This window comes from Podarcis raffonei, chromosome 17, assembly GCF_027172205.1.
Source record: "Podarcis raffonei isolate rPodRaf1 chromosome 17, rPodRaf1.pri, whole genome shotgun sequence".
NCBI lineage: Eukaryota > Metazoa > Chordata > Lepidosauria > Squamata > Lacertidae > Podarcis > Podarcis raffonei.
The window spans coordinates 15,847,299-15,868,261 of record NC_070618.1 but is presented as its reverse complement, the minus strand read 5'-3'; the positions used below and the strand labels follow the sequence as shown (position 1 = coordinate 15,868,261).

The window sequence follows — 20,963 nt, the reverse complement described above, 5'->3', positions numbered from 1 at the left end:
AAGGTTCTATGGGTTTAAAAAAAATAAATTCTAAACTTCTACTGTAATTGCTTATCGTTGTGTTCAATTTTGAAGCGACAGTGAATCAGTATTTTTAAGGTCCTGCTAAAAGTAAAGGCAAACAGGATCATTAACAGGCAAACTTTGTGACTACTCTCTGCAGTCTTCACCTGCTACAGAACTGGATTTGAATAATCTCTCACAACAGAAACATTGGATATTTCTAAACACACTACTTTCAAGTCTTGAGGTTCAGTCATATTGCATCATGTTATATCTCTACCCCTTTGTTGACATACCTTAATTAGGTTTGAGGCCACAAGGGCCTCCATAAGAGTACGCGGGGCTCCTTCTAGATTTGTGTAGGCCCCAACCATCATGGACAAAGCCTCTTGAATAGCAAGTCTGGTGTCAGGATCTTCCTGAAATGAGATACATCCTTTAGTACCCAGCCTTACAAAAAAGGAGCATTTTCTAGACAACCTATGTCCGTGCATGCATGTTATTAAAGGAATTACTAACCTTAGAAAGAGCCTCAAAAAACTGTTGGACTAGTGCCAGGTCCTTGGTGAACAGCTGAGGTATTCGGCTGAAAGACAACGTCAGCATTTTATAAGATCAGTTTTTGAGACTGAAGCGAAATATATACCCTTGCAGTTAACATCTCTATAAAATAGTGATATGTTGCCTGGTATTTGTGTACTGCTTTAGAAGGTTCAAACCACTCCACATGCAATTGTTCACAAAAATTCTTTTTTTTTTTTTAACTTTATTCCAAAACCGAAAAAGAATTACAAACATCAAATTCAAAATCCATATTCGTTTTGAAACATAAGCCTATTACATAGTTGACTAGATTAAAATATACCTAATTGCTATAGACTTCCCTTTGCTATATATAAATGCAACGCAATTAGAAATATTATATTAGAACTTTTTATAAATTCCCCTGTACTCCCCACTCCCCTATCTCATTTTTTTTAATTTCTTCCATCTTGTGTTGTTATAGTTTAATAATTATTCAATTTATTCTTTTATTATTTCCTTGTTTACCCCTGCACATTTTACACATTATCTATTGATATTCCAGTTCCGGAACCATATTTTTTCATGTATTCCTTCACTCCACCCCACTCTTTAATTATTCTCTGATTTGAATGGCCTCTAATGATTGCCATCAATTTTGCCATTTCCACAAACTCACAGAGCTTGCTTTGCCATTCTAATAATGATGGTACCGCAGAAATTCTTACGAATGATCTGTAAGGTAGCCCAGTATCACTGCCCTGTATAGCAAAAATGGGAGCCTGAAAAGGTGCATCTTATGCACACATACTGAAAAAGCAAGTCCCACTGTGTTCAGTATAACTTATTCCCTAATAATTTTGTCTGCAATTGCACCCTAGGGCACTGACTGGCATAACACATGTCAGAGGTAAGATTTCAACCAAAAATGCCTTGGTTCATACCTAAGTGTCTTAGCCACTAGGCAACACTAGCTGTTAAGCAAGGCAGGTAATTACTTTTATCAGTAATCAGAGGCTAGATCTAAATTGCCTGCCTCTACTGGTAAAAGTTAATTTTATCTAATAACCACCAGAGATCATTTTAAAAAATCAAGAAGTTATAGAAATAGGAATTATTATTTTTAATTGAAAAAACATTTATTCAAAAGTTACAATACATTTTCAACCAATATATTCCCTCCACAGACACCTCTGTGGTAACGGTGGCATTAAAATATCCTGTTCTTCTTCAATAAAAGAGAAAAGGGGAGACCAGAGCGTGACAAAGGTATCTTTTTTGGAGATGTTTTTGATTAGTCACAGTTGGCATCTCTTCAGATCATACAAATCTTTCCCCTTTTTAGAGGTAAATTTTGATAGGGCTTTTGAAGGTTAATTTCTATACACAGAACTTATGAAGCATGCCATCACAGGCTTTGCTCCAAGACGATCTACCCAACATAGTTTTAAGCTATGTCAAGAACATAGCTTAAAACTGTGTCGGGACATGGGTGGTGCTGTGGGTTAAACCACAGAGCCTAGGACTTGCCGATCAGAAGGTCAGCGGTTCGAATCCCTGAGACGGGGTGAGCTCCCATTGCTCAGTCCCTGCTCCTGCCAACCTAGCAGTTCGAAATCACGTCAAAGTGCAGGTAGATAAATAGGTACCGCTCTGGCGAGAAGGTAAACGGCGTTTCCGTGCGCTGCTCTGGTTCGCCAGAAGCGGCTTAGTCATGCTGGCCACATGACCCGGAAGCTGTACACTGGCTCCCTTGGCCAATAAAGCGAGAGGAGCGCTGCAAGCCCAGAGTCGGTCACGACTGGACCTAATGGTCAGGGGTCCCTTTACCTTTTATGTCAAGAACAGATAGATTTCCAACAATGCCCTTTTTTAAGAAAGTGGATTATCCCAAGCATTCAATAACCACCCTCCACACCAATTTAACTGAACAGCTGTGGTGCAGTTAGAAGATCATTATCTATTCCACATTCTACACACCATTATGAATTGCAATGTGATGTGGTAAATTAACTTGCTTGCCCGCTGTCAGAGCAACATATCGCTTTGCAAAAATCAACCAACATCTTACATGTTTCAGTGCATTTCTGTTACCTGGAAAGTTTTCCAACAGCTGAATAGGCCATTGACAACAATTTGGGGTCCTTGAATTATAAAAAAAAAAAAGCCAGTCAGCATAAAAGTGAAAGAAACAATACACAATCAGGTTTTATCCCCAACTATTACACTTGCATTTTACATCATCCTTCCCTCTTTTTCTCTAACAAGAAAGGTTTCAGAGACACAAAAGTTCCAAAAATACAATAATCATCTACAGCAAGCCATTTTTGAGGGAAGGAACAGATGGGACTGTGTTCTTCACGCAGAGATGAAAAATCACAACATATGGCAGTGAAACTACTTCTAGTTCCTTTAATTTTATTTGTCAAGGAGGAAGAAGGAGCCTTGGCAAGTGGAAAATTGCAGATACAATAAGGCACCATGACAAGAGCTTGAAACAGCACGTAAGTTTGGGCAGTGCAATCCAGGAATCGCTTGTATAATTTGGACTTACATATGATAGAAGAAACACTATTCAAATGATCAAAGGCAGCCCTGTTTAGGGAAGTTTTTAATGTTTGATGTTTTATGACTTTATTACTATTATTATTATTATTATTAGAGCCACCCAGAGTGGCTAGGGAAACCCAGCCAGATGGGCAGGCTATAAATACATTATTATTACTATTATTATTATTATTATTATTATTACTACTACTACTACTACAACTACTACTACTACTACACTGACATGTGGATCTCTGGCAGTCTCAGAGATGGGAGCACCATACCCATGAAACAGGGCAGGTAGTTTATCCTATTATTCCCTAACTGTGCATGAGAAGATTGTGCAGAGTACTTGAACACCCCTAGGCATGCAACACAGGCTACAGATGGGTGGCTTAGAGATTCTGCATCTGCTCTGCCCAGCTGTCAAAACCTCCTGGACAGGAAACGACTTCTAAGTATGCCTTGGGTTTGCTGGTGTTACACGCATGTGTGCTGCTGCAAGAGAGGAGGAGGGTCAGGCCATCAGAGCTGAACACACCCTGTGGAATTGTGGTTGCAGGTATTAAACACGGGCTATTTACATTAGTGTGAAGCACGTTTATTTTTTTAGTGCAACTTGAGTGAGCCAAACCATACCCAGGAATGCAGACAAAGACGCCCTTGTCGGTCCATTTGTAAAATCCAGGACAGAAACCCAAATCTACTTTCACTAGGAAACCCAGGTGATGGCAGCCAAAAGAAATGGAGCCAAAATGGAAAGAAACAATTAAAAATCAATAGCCCAATGAGGACAGAGTATGCTCAAGAGCCATAGAAAGATGAATGCACAAAAAACAGAAATGTGGAAGGGGACCAAATGCGCTGTTTTGAGAGAATGCATGGCTGGAACCCCAAACAGGAACATTCTTATTAGGGAGAACACACTGAATTGTTGTACTGCAGGCTCCCCCTCTTTCTCTTTCTTGGCTCTAGCTATAGCAAATATGAAGTAACTCCCCAGACACGAAAAAGACGGGCATGTTGACGGATTCCGCGACTGAAGTCCCTCTTTAGAAATATCCTTTGAACTCACCTCTTTATACTCATTAATCAGTTTTGTCAATCCATTCAGGAGCATTGGGCCCAGTGGCTTTATCTTACCATCCGGGCAACTGAAATGCAACACATGGAAGAATAAAGGTTTTGATATATTTTTAAATAAGACATCCTTATAGCCAAGGGTTTTCCTTGATATAGAACAGAGATGGCCAACTTCCAAGAGACTGCGATCTACTCAACGATTAAAAACTGGCAGTGATCTACCCTTTCTTTGGGGTTCAGGTCAAAGTTGTTGAGCTTCTAGAGGGCGGGGAGAGGGGGTGGGGCCAGATGGAGGAGCCAGCGATCAAAAGCGATCTACCAAAACCTCCCAGGGATCGGCGCATAGATCGCGATCAACCTGTTGGACATCCCTGATATAGAACAAGGTCTTGTGCCATGCCCTCCCAACTGAAAGCTTGACTGGCCCCTGTTACTGCTCACTTTTCGGTAGCCAGTGAAAACCTAACTCTCCAAGGAAGCATTTAGGTGAGAACACTGTACTAATATGGCAGTTTTTAGGTATCCTTCTGCCAATTCCATGTGTTTTTGTTATTTTAATATTCTACATTGCTTTGATGTGTTTTAGTTTTCAGGTTGTATCCAACTAAACTTTACTCTCCATCTTAACATGGTTTTAATCCAACTAATATACTCTCTTTTGTTTTTCTTATTTGTCAGGACTAAAAGTGCAGCGTATGAAATAAAATATAATATTAAAATAATAGTAATAAATCTCTCCTGGTGGCATAGTGCCGTATTGTTGCTCAAGAGGACAAAACCCTCAGAAACATAAATCTTCAGGCTTATCTCTATATTCCATTTCCCATTAATATGTTTCTGCATATGGCGGCATGACCAATATTAAAGTACTTACATTACACAAATATGATGCACAAATTGAAGAGACAGGGTTCTCAGTTTTGCATTGGTATTTGCACCAAAAAGTCCATCGTAGACCACCTAACAGAACAAAATAGCTCATTAGAAACAGTCGATATTATTTCCAGTTATTTTCTGAACCTATCTGTCCTATTTATGAAAGGAGGCATAATTAGGAACTGAATGTTTATGGAGCGACATTAAAAAAATCCTCTCAGTTTTCCTTATCTCACTGAAGATCATACTCTATCAAATTATTTTTTATTTTTTAAAAAAACCAGTAGTAGTTCATGAAAAACAGTGTCTAAGATAAATTGCTCTTAAGAAAGGTATCCTGTATGCTACGCTTCACTGCACCCAGTCTTGTTTAGCATAGAAGTGCTCTCAGATCCAGTACCCAAAAAGCTTTCTTGTACAGCATTAGTCCAAGTATTACACTCCTTGAGCTAGTGTCGTATAGTTCTTTGAGGACTGGACTAGGACCTGGGAGACCAGGGTTCAAATCCCCACTCAGCCTCAAAGCTCGATGGGTGGCAACCTTAGGCCACTCAATCACTCCCCCCACTCACGTGGCTGTTGTGTGGATGAAATGGGGAGGGGAAGAATCATGCATGCTGTCTTGGAGGAAAGGTGGAATATAAATGTATTAATAAATAAAATAAAAACAAAACAAAATGATCCAGTAATTGCCATCGCCCATGATGTAAAGCCAGAGTGTTAAGGCCCGGATTCAAAGAGGCTGAGAATTATGAGGTGAAGACATTACCTGAATATTTGCAGGAAACGTTTCTGCAGCTTGCCTGGAGCGCAAAAGATGAGGGACTATCTTTAATTTTACCCGTGTGCTGACTGGATCACGTTTCAATTCAGGTTTCAGAACAGCTCCCTGTTATGAACAAATATGGGGTTAAGGGTGACTTCAGGAAAGGCATAAAGATAATGATTGGCAAGGCAATCCTAAGTATGTTTACTCAAAAGTAATTCCCACCGTAGGACTTCATTTGTAGTAAGCATGCTTAGCAAGGCAGCAAAATGCTTCCATGAATTTCTATTCACAATAGTTTTAAGCAATTGTAAATCTCCATACTAGAGGCTGGTGTGAAAAATTCCACTCATTTACTTATTAATCTTGTGAACACACCAGCGGCCATGACTTAGGCCCAGAGAAGGGCACAAGAAGTATGTGAAAGTAACAGCTCTTCCCCAGAATCACTGTGAACTTGGCACTTCCACTATGGCCAACAGCTGCCGCTACTTATTAATTTGTCAAATTCTCTTTCAAAGCCATTTAAATTAATAGCGGCCCCAAATTCCATAAAATCAATTGTGCCTTGTGTGAAGACGTAATTTCTATTTCTTGTGTACTGTGTATCAAATCCTTTTAAACTGCAAAATGATCTCATGAGTTCTGACCTTTCCTTAATACTCATGGGGACGTGACAAATTCTTATCTTTTTTTTTTTAAAGGATTAACTTTCTTCTTGCGGCAATGGATGCGGCTTACATAGCACTTTATTTGCATCTGGTTGTTTGCACATATGCAAAACCGCCATTCAAAGACGTGACGTTCTTAATATGGAACAGCAATGTCTTTAATGGCTTGCTTTTTGTATCTAGATGGAAATGTCTAGTTCACAGGAATCAAAAAAGGAACGTGGAGCTAGGAAAGCAAGTCTTACCTCCTTGGTTTTTAGTGGTATGTCCCCAAGGTACACTTTATACATCCTGTTGATGATGGCTGGATTGTTCCAGTCAATCAAACTAAAGAATGTTTAAAAAAGGATAAATATTTGGTAAGGTCATAGGATTAATGATGATTACACAGCATTTACTTTTCATTCCTCCTTCCTCCATTCCTTCCAGAAGCAGACTTAAATATCACACTTACTGAGTCTGAAATTGCTGTGAGCTCCCTTTCCTACGTCAAATGAGTTCTAAAGAAGTCCTGACAACTGGCTTAGTGAGATAGGCAAAGCCATTTTTTATTTATTTAGATACACCTTTGGTTTACAAGCTGACATGTAAATGTGTAGCAACTGGCTCTTTTTTTTAAGTGATGTCTTAAATGCCTTCTTTTCAACACTACATTTGATTTTAATTTAATTATTATTGCTTTTAGCTGCCTTGAGCAACCTTAAGTGGAAATGATAGATACAAGTTTAACAAGTAACACTATATAGAAGAAACTCTCAGTTTGTCCAGACTTATTTTCTTCAGAGAGTTTAAAACCACCCAGCTAAAAAAAAGGGGGGGGTCCTACAATACAACAGCATCAAAAACTTAGTAAATGCCATGGTAATAAGCACAATTTTGCATTCGGCGAAAAGAAGGATGCCTAATATTTAAGATTCAGTTCCTATTTTTTAAAAAAGAATTCCAAGCCATTACCTTTGCTTGCTTTTGAGTTCAAGGTCTGCTGCAGTGGCTACACTGTGCCTTGTGTCACTGGAGGCGATGACTAGGTGTATGATAGCTTCAAGTTCAGGCACCTGCTCAGCTTCGATGAACTTCACAATGCCCAGTTTACACTGCCCGGCAATGCAAAGGGAGAGAAAGGAGGGGAATCCGTTAGTCTAATCAGGAACATGATCTTCAAATTGCAATAATGAGGACTGAGATTCTTTTATGTGTTTAATTGCAGGATGGTAGAGCCAGATAAGGGTGGATGGTCAGTTTATCATAGGCTATGCTATGAGAGTGTTAATGGGGTAAACCATAAAATACCCCCAGTGAAAGTAAAGTACTATTATTAGCACTGGCAAGGTGGTTTGGGCTAGATTTGCAGCTACCAGATAAGTAGAAAGGCTTTCTGAACATTCTCTCTCATAATAAGGTTTAAAATAAAAATGGTAAAGGACCCCTGGACAGTTAAGTCCAGTCAAAGACGACTATGGGGTGCATCGCTCATCTCGCTTTCAGGCCAAGGGAGCCGTCGTTTGTCCACAGACAGCTTTCTGGGTCATGGCTAAACCATTTCTGGCACAACGGGACACTGTGACGGAAACCAGAGTGCACAGAAACACCGTTTACCTTCCCGCCACAGCTGTACCTATTTATCTACTTGCACTGGCATGCTTTCAAACTGCTAGGATGGCAGGAGCTGGGACAGAGCAACGGGAGCTCATCCCATCGCACGGATTCAAACTGCAGACCTTCTGATTGGCAAGCCCAAGAGGCTTGGTGGTTTAGACCACAGCGCCACCCGCATGCGTGCACTATCGTTTCTTTGTCAGTCCGATATTTTGGGTTGTACAAACTAAGCCCAGTGAAATTAATGGGCCTGAGAGTTAGTTGTGTTCATCCATTTTAATAGGTCTGTGCTAGGTAGAGATAACATTGGAGACAACCTTTTGTATTTTATATGGTCACCTTTGTAATGAGATCACAAGTGAGCCAGGCTTCAAATGGCTTCAAATTCCCCCTACCATTAGATGCGAAGCCAGGTTCGGGGGAAGAGAATGCAATCAAGGATCAGGCTCCCAAGTTTGCATGCATGCATTTGGCGATATCTGCACCCATCTCGGACACAGCCTTGCACTGTGACGCATTTGCTTTACCTGTTCCAGCTGTTCCGGCGTCCATGGGCTGTCCCCAATTACCCGCTTAGCCGCGTAAAAGCTCATTCCTGGAGGAGGCTGAGGGATCCCAGAACCTCCGGAACCACTTGATGAAGAAGAGCCCTGTCCAGCTGGGACACTTTGGCGACTCTGGGATTCATTCAACACGTATCTAGAGGAAGAAGGAAAACACGTGAGAATGTTATTCAGGGAATTCAGATTCCCAGGTCAGGGCTGGTGAGCCAGTGAACGGGCACAGGCTGTGCCAGTAACAAGTTGCTCAGATGGAAAAACTTCGCCAGAGTAGGCAACTTCAGAAGACACAACTATTTGTGTCACATGACCACCGAACTGCAATCCCCTCTTTGGTCACCTGCAGTGGTGGCACTGCAGCACAGCAGGGGACAGGCCAGCAGACCCGTCCTCCAGAAAACTCCAAGGAACTTATTCCATGTTCCTTTGGGAAGAAAGTATCACTTAAACACATCTTGAGAGCCTACTTTTTTGTCTAATGAATGAAAATGCAAACAAGAAAAGAGACTTACATATACCAAGTGTTACCATAAAACCCTACTACAAAGTAATTAAACAGCTCAGAAACAAGTGCAATTTTGACAAAAATGCAACAATTATTCCAAAATATTAATATCATTGCTATAAATAAACTTTAAAGTTATCAAGCATCGGTTTTATTTCAAAGAAGTGAAGTTTTAGAGAGCATTCATTGTTGAGAACAGTAGTTAATCAACAAGAAACTGGAAAACTTGTTATGCAATAGTCTCTTCAACTACTATATAGTCTTTAACCATACATTGTGAAGGAAAGCATTTTAAATATGAGAGTTTTCAAACCCCAGCCCATTTTGTGATTTTTGGCAATACTGGCCAGACACTTGCATGAGAACAGAAACAGCAATGGCTGAACTGCAACATTACTTACCCATAAGGCATAAGGAGGACATCTAACATAAAATCCAAGAGCAGCTGCACAGTCTTTGGTTTCTCGGCAAGATTAAACGGAGAAGCTGCTTTCAGAGGTTCAACAGGGTATTTCATGTGAAAAAGGGTTGGTATTAGAAGGTGCATTAGGCTGAAAAACAATTATATTTACTGCCACTGTGAAACATGCCTTCATGATCTATTAGTTTTCACTTGATACCTATCACAACGAACATTGAGAGTGAAAGCAAATGAAAAAAACATTCTTAGTTTGGTTTATGTGCATTTTCTAAATCTAGAATCAGGAGCTTCAAGCAATATAGTCCACATAAAAATTACGCTTCTCTTTCTACAGAACAACTAATCCCAATGGAACTGCATTTTCAAAACTCCACTGAAATTAACTCAATCCAATGGCCATTTGTAGCTCAAAAGATCATAACCAAGATTATAATTAATCCATATACGTAGAAATGTTACTTAACAAATGGAGCAATATCAGTTCTAATGTCCACATTTCCAGAAGTGCCTATTATGCAGAAGTTGAGTATGCCTCTTGAAAACAACAACAACCACAAAAATTCCCTGTCTGAGAAAAAGAAGGAGATAATTCTAGACTAAACTCTGAATCGAACAACAAAGTTGTGCTACTGGGAGACAGCATATTGAGTCCCACTAGTTCAATAGGTCTTCCCCGCCCCCTCAAGTTCTCCACAAAACAGTTCTGTGGGGGTTGGGCAAACAGCATATGGGGACAGGAGAGGGGAGACCTTTCCATTAGACGAGCAGAAACGACGGAATGATCTCCATAGTGCTATTCTGATTTCTACCCTTAGCCTTCCTCCTATTAGTTTTCTGCACACAAGAGATATTTCCACATTGGGAAACAACCAAACCATGCAACACCCTCTCCTCCAATATCTAATCTTGAAGTGGAAGAGCCCCCTAAAGGTTGTAACGCAAGATTTTTCTCAACATGTAATTGCAGTCTAAAATGCAGTCAGACCCATTAAAGGACATCAAATATTTGGGGGGGGGGGAGAGAATTAAAATTAAGACAATACAAAAGAAGTTGTATGCTTAGAATATCATACCTGTCTTGTTGGGGTTGAGGTTTTCCTTCCATTGCAGTAAGGAGTGTGGGAGCAAGCTCACATTGCTTTTCCACAGGCAAACGAGGGTAACCCATCTTAACGTATATTATGGTGAAATTCTGCAAAAGTACAAGATAAATCTACATAGAACCACTTCAAAGCAACAGCGACATGCAATGTCTCCACAAAGGTTTAAGAAATCTGTATAGAATAATTCTCTTATTGGCAAATCGCAATCCCCATAAAGTTGTACCTTGGTTCTCGGACGTAATCCATTCTGCAATTCCGTTCGACTTCCAAAAACTTCGAAAACCAAAGCGCAGCTTCCAATTGGCTGCAGGAGCTTCCTGCACTCAATTGGAAGCCGCGGAAGCTGCGTCGGGATGTTCGGGTTCCAAAGAACGTTTGAAAACCGGGACACTTACTTCCGGGTTTTTGGCATTCGGGAGCCAAAACATACGAGTACCAAGACATTCGAGAACCAAGGTACGGCTGTACTTGCTGGTCAACCAGTCTAGTTCATCAGAAGTACTATAACCTCATTCGCCTTGAGCAAGAGTGATGTGCTCTTAATGGGGCTGATTGCAGAAACCCATTTCCTAACAAACGTAGGTTGCTAGGAGCACTTTACATCAACACTCCAGGCAAAATTCAAGGCTGTAGCTTTGACTGCTAAAGCCCTTAATGGAAAGTGCCCATTAAAACCTAAGAGATTGCGTCCACCTCTGTGTCCTGCCACAATCAACTAGAAAAAGCCCTCCAAACCATCTTTGAGCTTTTACACAGACATCTGGGTGGCTGTGTAACCAACGTCAATCAACTACTGCACTGACTTGCTAAAGTTTCAGCCTCACCCTGAAATTTGTTTTTTTTAAATCTGAGAATAATTTTGGCAATGGAACGGGACAGGCAGTCAAAAGAAACGAATAAAGGCAATCATCAGCACTCAAGATTCTGACAAAAAATCCAGGAAGTCTACGAATCTATTTATCTATCTTTAGTATTTAATGTTTAAAAGTTTGGGTTATCAAGCTCTTAACCAGATGTTTGTATATCTTCTGTGTCAATGGGACAGGCTGTAGCTCAGGGATGGAGCACGTGCTCTGAATGCAGAACGCCCCAAATTCAATCCCTGGCATCTCTAGGTAGAGCTGGAAAACACTCCCAACTGAATCCCTGAGAGAACCACAGGTAGTCAGAATAGACAAGACTGGGCAAGACCGACCAGTGGCTTCCTAACAAGACTGACCTTTGAATGTTAAAGGTCATGCATGAGAATCTACTGATGTTACTAATTCAATGCATGTCTCCTCCATCCATTTTCAGTGACATAACTATTTGAGTTTTTGAAAAGACAGAATAGTTAAGACAACTGGATGAAGTTTCTAACTATAATAAGCCCTCATATTTCATCAGCCGACAACTTTTGAAAGAAGTCACTTACTGTAACAAAGGACACTGCGGAAGGATCCTGGTACTGGACCAGCAAAGTCTCCACCGGCAGCTGGATTTTGGGGCGACTTTTGATACGTTTGTTCAGGTGAACAAGCAATTCCATAACCTGAAAGAGAGAAAATAATCATCTTGGATCTGACCGATTTGGGTTCTGCAATTGTCAAAGTCCAAGCTATAATGAGCTAATAATTTCTAGAATACCAAAGGAAAGTGAATGCAATACCCATATGGTATCTCATGTATCCATTTTTTAATGGATATGGTATCTCATGTAACCATTTTTTTAAGGAATGAGTCCAATGAGTTATTATTTTTGCCCGAATGCACTATTGAGTCAGAGAGACAATCTGAACCCAAACCCCAAAAAATGAACCAAACATTTATATTCTTTTGACCCAGAACACATCCCTGAATAATATTCAGGCTGCCAGCCCAAAATAAAAGCTTGACTTTAAAAACAAATCTGATGATACACAAGCAGGCTCCAAACAGAATAAATTGCATGCATCTAAAACTAACATATGGGAGGATTTTTAATCATTGTCTTTGTATGTGCTTCTGTGCCCAGGGAGTCTATACTTTCTTACCTTCTTACGTACTCCTTCCTGTGTACTGGAAAGCTTCAGAAGAACAGGCGGTAGGAATTTGGATATAATATTCTGCAACTGCTCATCCGTTTCTGCATGGCCAAGCCGTAAAAAGACACGCTCAAGCTGATCTATGAAAAAGAAAGGGGGAAGATGAATTAAAAACTAGCAAAATCTATGACAAACAGCAAAACAGACACAACCCAATATTACTTTATTCACCACTAAAATAAAATGGACTAACTGCATTATAGTACTGTTTAATCAAAGCTCTTTGGTTGCCAAGAATGGATTTATTTCATTATCCCTGTGCAAGAATGCCAGCAAAATAACTCATACAAACTGGGGGCTGATATCAGTAACCAGTGTTTCCACTGCACAGACAATTTTACAGCTCACACTACCACATAAGAATATTTGTCTCAGCAACAAGGTCACCAATGGCCATTTTGATTTATTTGATTTACTTTGTAGCCAGCCAGATTTCAATAAATCAGTGTGGATTTTATATATATATATATATATATATATATATATATATATATATATATATATATATTACACACACACACACAAAACCTCCACCTACATGCATATAGGTCTAGCCATACCTAACAGTAGATACCAAAAACTCCAATGAAGAAAAGCATATTTCACTGTTTCCAAAAGACAGGCTTTTGGAATGGCTCATTTACAGGTGGGTCAGGCATGTAGAACGCTAGCTTCCTAGAAAATATTGTTAAACTGCTTTTACATCATATGCTAGCTTGCATTTTTTGCCCAAATGACGGCCTATTCCAACAATTGCAATAAGAGTTTTGATGGATGTCAATGAACTAAAGCACTTGTTGATTAACAATTTTAATCAGCTAGGCCATAAATTAATGACATACTTCTTTATTTACTGGTGTACTGATCATCCAACACAAGACAAAAAAAGGTAGCATTTTTATTAAAGTTTAAGTTATCTCTGAAGGCCTTTATGATTTAATTGGTTAACAGGTGATTCCTCAATTAATCACTGTCATACTTATTTCTTATCACATTCCTTATCATCATACTGCTTTGCAGTACACTATTTGTTTCTCTGCGACAGTGAAGTGAAAATTACTCTCATCTAAGTTTTTCAGTTCTACAAATAGGTATATAAGAGAAGTATGGTTCAAGACAAGAAGTGAAATATTATTATATACACCCCTTGCTCTTCAAACGTTAAGCCATCCAAATAATATTTCCTATCTTCTTATAGGTTTTTTCCTATACTATTGCACACAGTAATATGTAGTCGTACATATATTCCTTACGTTAAGGCATCTCAACATTTTTCTGGTCCTGTGTGCTATGTTACACTGAACACAATGCTAGCACCTCCATCAACTTCTTTTTTCAGGTTCTATATGTAAGTTGCTAATCACAGGTTGTCATAAAATGGCAAAACAAATAATATAAATCATCCAACAAGAAGGGATGAGCTAAAATCCTGCTGCAATGAAGTGCTTCTGCTATGAATGAGCTGCTTGCTCAATGGCTCCAAACACAGCAAATGTGATTTTAGGGGTCTGGAGAAACAAGACAAGGACCAGTCTGGAAAAAAGGGAATCCATATTCCATATCCCTTGAGCGGATTATATTTATGTAAAAATTTGGAAGAAATCCCAAATAAGAAATCCTACTTTATTAGAATGTAGCACCTGTTTCACACGATAGCTTTTGGCTCCTTGAACTTCTGTGACTTCCCCTCCTTCAATACTTTAAAATGAATGCCCTGTAGCAGGCTAGCCATACAATACTAGCACAGGTTCAGCTTTTGACAGTGACACCGAAAACTGATACACACAGCACTTTAAAAAAAACACAACGGAGTGAAATAATTACCCTATTGATTTTCTAAAACTGTAACTTCCTCTTTTCAGATATGAACCCCAATTTCAAACTTAATCTTTTTTCATGGTAGCTTGTTCCATTTAGTAAACATGTGCTCAGATGTCTTGCTTGTATCACTTTCTCAAAGTCCAGGTAAGAAAGGGGTACCCCAACAGTGAAAGTAATGGCATATAAATGCCCCTTAGATAAGATTTTCATAGTACCACATCCAGATACTTTCACTACATCATGTTGATGCACTGACTACGGAAGGGAGGCAGCCGTGTGTCAGGGGCTTGCCAAGACAGATGCATTTCAGGGTAAGTCTAGTCAGCACAATATTATCTGTGGAATGTGGCCACAAAGAACAGGCCTTTTACACAACAGAATTTTCAACTACAGGGCTTGCAACAGTAATGTTCTGCAAGGTGGTTTGGGATAATGACTTGCATCCAATTTCAAAGTGAGGACATCAATTTGCAAGGGCACTGCAAACTTTAAACACTGTAATCATAGTTGAGAATCCAGCTTTTAAAGGCAGCATAATTTAAAACGCTTCAAAGGAGTAAGGTGTACTGATTTCTCCCCAAAACCTTGTTAGAAGAGCACATTTTCCAGGAAGAAAGAGGTGAATTTAGTAATCCTTGTTTGTATTATTATCATCATCATCATTTCTACCCATCTTCTATGTTTAAAAACATAATAAAATAAAAACATGGTAAAATAAAAACTTATTTTACCATGAAAGGTGGAGGGAGGGGTGGAGGACGATGGGCATCAATAGCGAATGAACTTTCCTGATACAAATGGACCTCCAAAGGTTGTTTTAGTACAACACAATATTTCTGTGCTCCTGGACCAATGTGAGAAGCCCCAGGACACATGATTTGACCCCATGGGGTAGCTCCTTCCTACAACAGTGTTGTACAATTTTCCAGAAGCAGCTACACAGGCACAGGAAGGCACTGAAGGATGCTCTATTTACATATGGCTCTTCATGCTACCCAGGCAGCACAGGAACATGAGAACACAAGAAGAGCCTGCTGAACCAGACCAAAGGCCCATCTATTCCAAACTCCAGTTCTCACAATGGCCAACCTGTTACCAACTAGAAGGCCACAAGCAAGACCTGAGCACAACAGCACCCCCTCCTCACCTGCAGTTTCCGGCAACTAGTACTCAGGTAGTAAGATAAAGGTAAGTGGACCCATGGACGGTTAAGTCCAGTCAAAGGCGACTATGGGGTTGTGGCGCTCATCTTGCTTTCAGGTCAAGGGAGCTGGTGTTTGTCCACGGACAGCTTTCCAGGTCATGTGGCCAGCATGACTAAACCGCTTCTGGTGCAATGGACACCGTGACAAGTGCCAGAGCACAAGGAAATGCCGTTTACCTTCCAGCTACAGCAGTACCTATTTATCTACTTGCACTGGTGTGCTTTCAAACTGCTAGGTTGGCAGGAGTTGGGACAGAGCAATGGGAACTCACTCCATCGTGCAGATTCGAATCGGCTGACCTTCCGATCGGCAAGTCCAAGAGGCTCAGTGGTTTAGACCACAGCGCCACCCAGTATACTCAACTCAGGGCATATACTGCCTCCAACCATGGAAGCAAAGTACACCCATTCGGCACTTGAGATGTGTGTTTTCAGGACCCACCCTATACTTGTGAATGCAATATGTTTTAACTGTTTTAAATTGCTATAAACTGCCTTAAGACCTGCTGGTGAAGGGCAGGAAATAAATGTAATCACAATAATAATAGTAACCACTGATAGCCTTAGGAAGAAATTGTGCTGCAAACCTTCCTGAACTGCAGACTTAACAGTGATAATTAAATTCCAGGGCACACTAGGAAAGAGAAGTATTGCTGGTATTTATTTATTTTATTATCATTTATAAACTGCTTAATATTTCAACAGCTTAACTGTCAGCACTATTTCATGAAGGAATTTTAAAAATTAATAAAAATCATGAGGTGGCGTGTCAAAAGATGTTGTGTCACCTTTCATCAGAGATGTCAAGAGTACTGACCAAATGGTGCCAGTGACGCACACTTTCCAAATCTCGCATGCGATAGGTGCACGCCACTCGAGTGCTGGCACGATTCCTCATTTCAAACTTAGCATCATCATGGACTTTCACAAAACAATTGCAACCATCGTGCAGCATCTGTTGTTTCTGAAACCTCTGTCATGGATTCAAAGGGACTACAAGTCTAAGCACACTCACCAGAATGTACGGTAATTTCTACAGAACTTAGTAGGTCTCACTTCCCAGTAAAGGTGCTTCTGAATGCATTGCATGTGGCATTAAGCAATGCATCCCCTCTTGGACTAAGCCAAACCAAAACTAAGTGTGAACAAGCAAGCAGGCAGGTATTTATAAATAAAACTGCTGCCACTTCACTCCCGTCCCAGTCCTGCTACTGCTGCATTACCCAGAAATAAGACAAGGAGGTTTAGGTATGTGCGAACCCACACACATAGTTTGTCTCCCCACAAACAAACCATGAGTACAGTATTAGTCAACAACAAACCTTAGCTGCAACTTGCAGCTTGTTTGAAGTGAGGCAAACCATGGGTCCAATTTCACTTATCACACCGAGCAAAATTATGGCTTAGCTTCCGGTTGGAGAAAGACCCGGAGAGGAGCAAAATGGTTCAGATTTTTGTTCCGTGTACCCACAGTGTTTCTCTTTCACACTTAGCCATGGTTTGGCTTAATGTAACATGCTAAGTGGACCTGTTAAGTTAGGTGACAACCAGGCCACAGATGGGAACTGCATGTATGTGGGTTGCTTTACACGTTTGAAATGTACAAATAATTTTTGTTACACTAACTCTCCAAAATCAAGTATTAGCTAAGAATGCTTTTAAAAATACTTGCTGAAGTAAATTAGGCAGAAGGCAGAGAAAGTTTACTTATGCTTTAAGTCAGCCGTTCTGGTGAGGAGCATAACAGAAATGGAATACTTCACAAGCTAAGCATTTCTAAGTACTGTATCATTTCACCTCCCAACGTTTTGGAACAAGTACAGAGACAAATCATGTCATTTCAAACCCAAGAAAACCAAAGGATTGAGGCACGGAGAAGGCTTACTCAAGATCAGACAGGATTACATATCCTGAAGGAGGAAAGGGAGATCAGAAGGTTTTATTAAGGGAATGTTCCACCCAAGCACCACAGAAATCACAATTACAGCCCCAGCCTCTGCATCTTTGCTCAAAATAAATATTACATTTCACAACGTGACTTTCTACCAAGTCCCATCACTGTTCCTCTAGGATCTCTTCTTCAGGGACGAAGCAGGAACATGCGGAGATTGTGAAAGAACCATTTTCAATGAGACAAAAAAGAAAAATACATTTCCCAGCTTGCCTCAGTGCCATAAACTGCAGGCATTTCCTGTCACAAAGAATTACTTCCACGCCCCAGCAGAGCAAGGCTTGGGTCCCTTTAACATGGGGGGGGGGTGAAAGAGAGAGGGAGAAGCACTAAATTTGGAAGGCAATGGGGGGTGGGGGTGGAGGAGACTTGCACCAGGCAAGACACGTTGGGAAATCAAAAGCTTCTCGCACGCTGGCAACATGCTCTTCCCTTCCCAAACATCTCCACGTCTGAAAGACGGGGGGGGGGTGAAAGGAAGGTGACCCTTAACAGGATCTCCCCCACCCCAGCTCCCCACCCCCCAAAAAACCATCCCAATTCTAGGTGGATCCAAGAGACTCCCTAGAACCGGATGCTAACCCGGAAAAGCAAAGTCATTATTGCCGCCCGGCCTGCACTTTTCACAGTGATAAGACAGGAAGAATCAAATCAACCGGGGGTTATGGGGGGCGCTTTGGATTTACTGCCCCAGAAGAATATAAGGGGGGAGGGCGGCTTTGGATTCGTCAAATGCCCAACGGGAGCATATCCATGGCAAGCATGCCTCGTTTCCATCGAGAATAACGAAGCGCACGTACACACGATTCTTCAAAAACAGGGCTTTTATATATAAAAAAGCAGGGTGGGAAGAAGAAGAAGAAGGGTGTCAGGGCACCAATATTAGATAGATATATACCGTATATTGCGCGCCCCCTCCCCAACCCCCCTCCGCCCCGATGCGTTACTTTCAATTTCCTAATATGACTTTGCACAACAGAGGCCTAGGCGCCCGGCTTCCTCCTCCTCCTCCCTCCTTCCCTTCATCTCCCCCATCCTTTCGGGGCAAAACCCCCTCCTCTTGCCCCTCTGTCGGCTCCACATTTGCCCCCCCCCATGCGAAACAAGGATCTCCAAAGCGAGCGGGGTGCAGGACCCTCCTCCGGCGCCCACCCTATAAAAAAGGGCCCGGCCACTCCCCTGCTGCGAGGAGCCCCACAAAAAAAGAGGGAGCCCCTAGAAGACTATGGGGAGGGGGAATTAAAACTTGTCAGCCCACCTCTCCCCCCCACACCAAAAATAATCCCCCTCCCCAAACTCCTCTCTGTGCCAGAGCCCCCCACTTACTCAGCTCGTCCTGGGCAGCGTTAGCGGCCGCAGCCATGTTGTCAGCTGGGGGGGTGTGGGGAAAAGAAGGGAGGAGAAGAAGGGAGGCTTAGCCGGTCGCCCTCCGGGCTCCGCACCCGTCGCCCCCTTTCCTTCTCCCCGACGTCACCCCGCTTTCCCCCCCTGTATGAGCTTCTCTTGCTGAGAGTTGAGCCCGCGGAGGGAAAGAGAGGCAGAGAAAAGGGCTGCTTTCCTTCTTCTTCTTCTTCTTCTTCTCCTCCTCCTCCTCCTCCCTCTCGTGTGACTCTCCCCTGAAACGCCAACCACCGTCGAGGCGACGGCGGGGCTCGATGCCCTGCGACTCTCCCCTCCGCGTGTGCATGTGCCTCGCACGCTTGCCTTGCACACCCTTCCCCACCCTGCTCGGGTTTTATATTTAGAAAAGGCTGTGTACGTCGCTCAGCCCGACAGCTTGCTCTCTTTATTTTATTTGCCGCCCCACGTTTTCCCCCTCCAAGGCGCTCTCTTCCCTGACCCAGGGAAGAAGCCCCAGTTGCTCCACGCGCAGATGAATTCAAGGTTACGATAAGTCTTAGGTGAGGACACCCTGTTGTGGTGCTTGTTCCTCTCCCTGCGAAATCTGGTTTTTTTTGGGGGGGAACCCCATGTGCATTCTCATCACAAGACGCGAATGGAAAACTGACCTGCCTCCATGCTGACTTCCATGGCTTAGTGATGTTCTATCTACTCTTGTCCTCGCTGACCCGCCGCCCCGTCTAAAATGAGGTGGTGGTGGTGGGAAAACAAAAACCAAAAGCACTTAACAAATAAAAAGGAATGGAGAGTTTCTCCCCCTATCTGCGGAAGGTGATTGTAGCAGTCGGGATTGTTTCTGCCTCGAAAGGTCTTTGAGCTACGTGGCTCATTGTTTTAGAAATTCCCAGATGTAGACTTAAGTAAACCTGTAAATCCTAGAGCCACCCCCTAAGTGTCCCTATTTTCCAGGGACAGACCTGGATTTACAAAAGCCGTCCTGATTTGATGCCGGAATGTCCTACTTTTCCTTAGGGCATCCCTGTTTTCATCAGAGAAATGTTGGAAGGTTATGTGACACTCAAGCAGAGGAGATAAGTAAACATACAGTACAAGCTTTAGAAGACATCTGAAGGCGACCCTGTATTAGGGAAGTTCTTTAATGTTTAATGTTTTATTATGGTTTTTATATATGTTGGAAGCCTCCCAGAGCGGCTGGGGCAACCCAGCCAGATGGGTGGGGTATAAATATTATTATATGGCTCTATTTTCATCGGAGAAATGTTGGAGGGCATGATGCTGTCAGGGTGGTGAAAGATGGCATTTTTAACCAACATTTTCAAGACACTTGAATGAAGGAAATGGGCTGTGAATGTGAAACCAGGGTGTGCAAATTATTCCATACTCCTAAAATGCCCATTATTATTATTATTATTATTATTATTATTATTATTATTCTGTGTGTGTGTGTGTGTGTGTGTGTGTGTGCATAGGAAGGTGTTGCCTATTTCAAGAGACTCCTGGCTCAGTGTAACTCCATGCGCTCTGCACGCTAAAACATACTGTGCAATGCATGCACGCACCTGTAGGATCTCACTCAGTAGGGCCAGGCTACTCAACAGGCTACTCAACAGGAATACAGATTAGGTTTTCCTGCCACTGTTTCATGGTTTTTCTCCATAGGAATAAATGCAGAGGTGGTAAAAGTGGTGATCCAAAACATGGTGCTGCAGTGGTACTTGGCCATGACTGTGCATATTGATTGGCAGGACCCTCTGTGGCCACATTAGGAGGGCTGGTTTGTGGGTGATGCTGAGTGTGTCATGGAGGTCTTCAGACCATGATGCTGCCCACGCCAATGTGCCTCTGTTGCTTCTCCCCATGCCTATATCCCCCTGCCTTCCATGTCCCTGAGCTTCACACGTTGCCTTCA

The 20,963-nt window shown here is 41.8% G+C and overlaps 1 protein-coding gene across 4 annotated transcripts in view; it reads right to left on the bottom strand.

The window, feature by feature from the left end:
* ECPAS (Ecm29 proteasome adaptor and scaffold) overlaps positions 1–19,824 on the bottom strand; it is a 60,233-nt gene extending 40,409 nt beyond the window's left edge. Inside the window, exons 1-14 of one of the 4 annotated variants that reach the window (XM_053370367.1) lie at positions 19,702–19,824; positions 12,666–12,796; positions 12,068–12,184; positions 10,624–10,742; positions 9,531–9,680; positions 8,592–8,763; positions 7,423–7,562; positions 6,714–6,795; positions 5,801–5,920; positions 5,030–5,115; positions 4,148–4,226; positions 2,620–2,669; positions 523–589; positions 300–422 (exon numbers count right to left, since the gene is read on the bottom strand). In XM_053370367.1, the coding sequence (XP_053226342.1) occupies positions 300–422; positions 523–589; positions 2,620–2,669; positions 4,148–4,226; positions 5,030–5,115; positions 5,801–5,920; positions 6,714–6,795; positions 7,423–7,562; positions 8,592–8,763; positions 9,531–9,680; positions 10,624–10,742; positions 12,068–12,184; positions 12,666–12,796; positions 19,702–19,723 (1,458 nt within the window). In that variant the 5' untranslated portion in view covers positions 19,724–19,824. Of the gene's footprint in view, positions 1–299; positions 423–522; positions 590–2,619; positions 2,670–4,147; positions 4,227–5,029; positions 5,116–5,800; positions 5,921–6,713; positions 6,796–7,422; positions 7,563–8,591; positions 8,764–9,530; positions 9,681–10,623; positions 10,743–12,067; positions 12,185–12,665; positions 12,797–19,018; positions 19,372–19,701 lie in introns of those variants that run through there. The other 3 variants (XM_053370366.1, XM_053370369.1, XM_053370370.1) reach the window with 3 other exon arrangements.
* Positions 19,825–20,963: the final 1,139 nt, after the last annotated feature.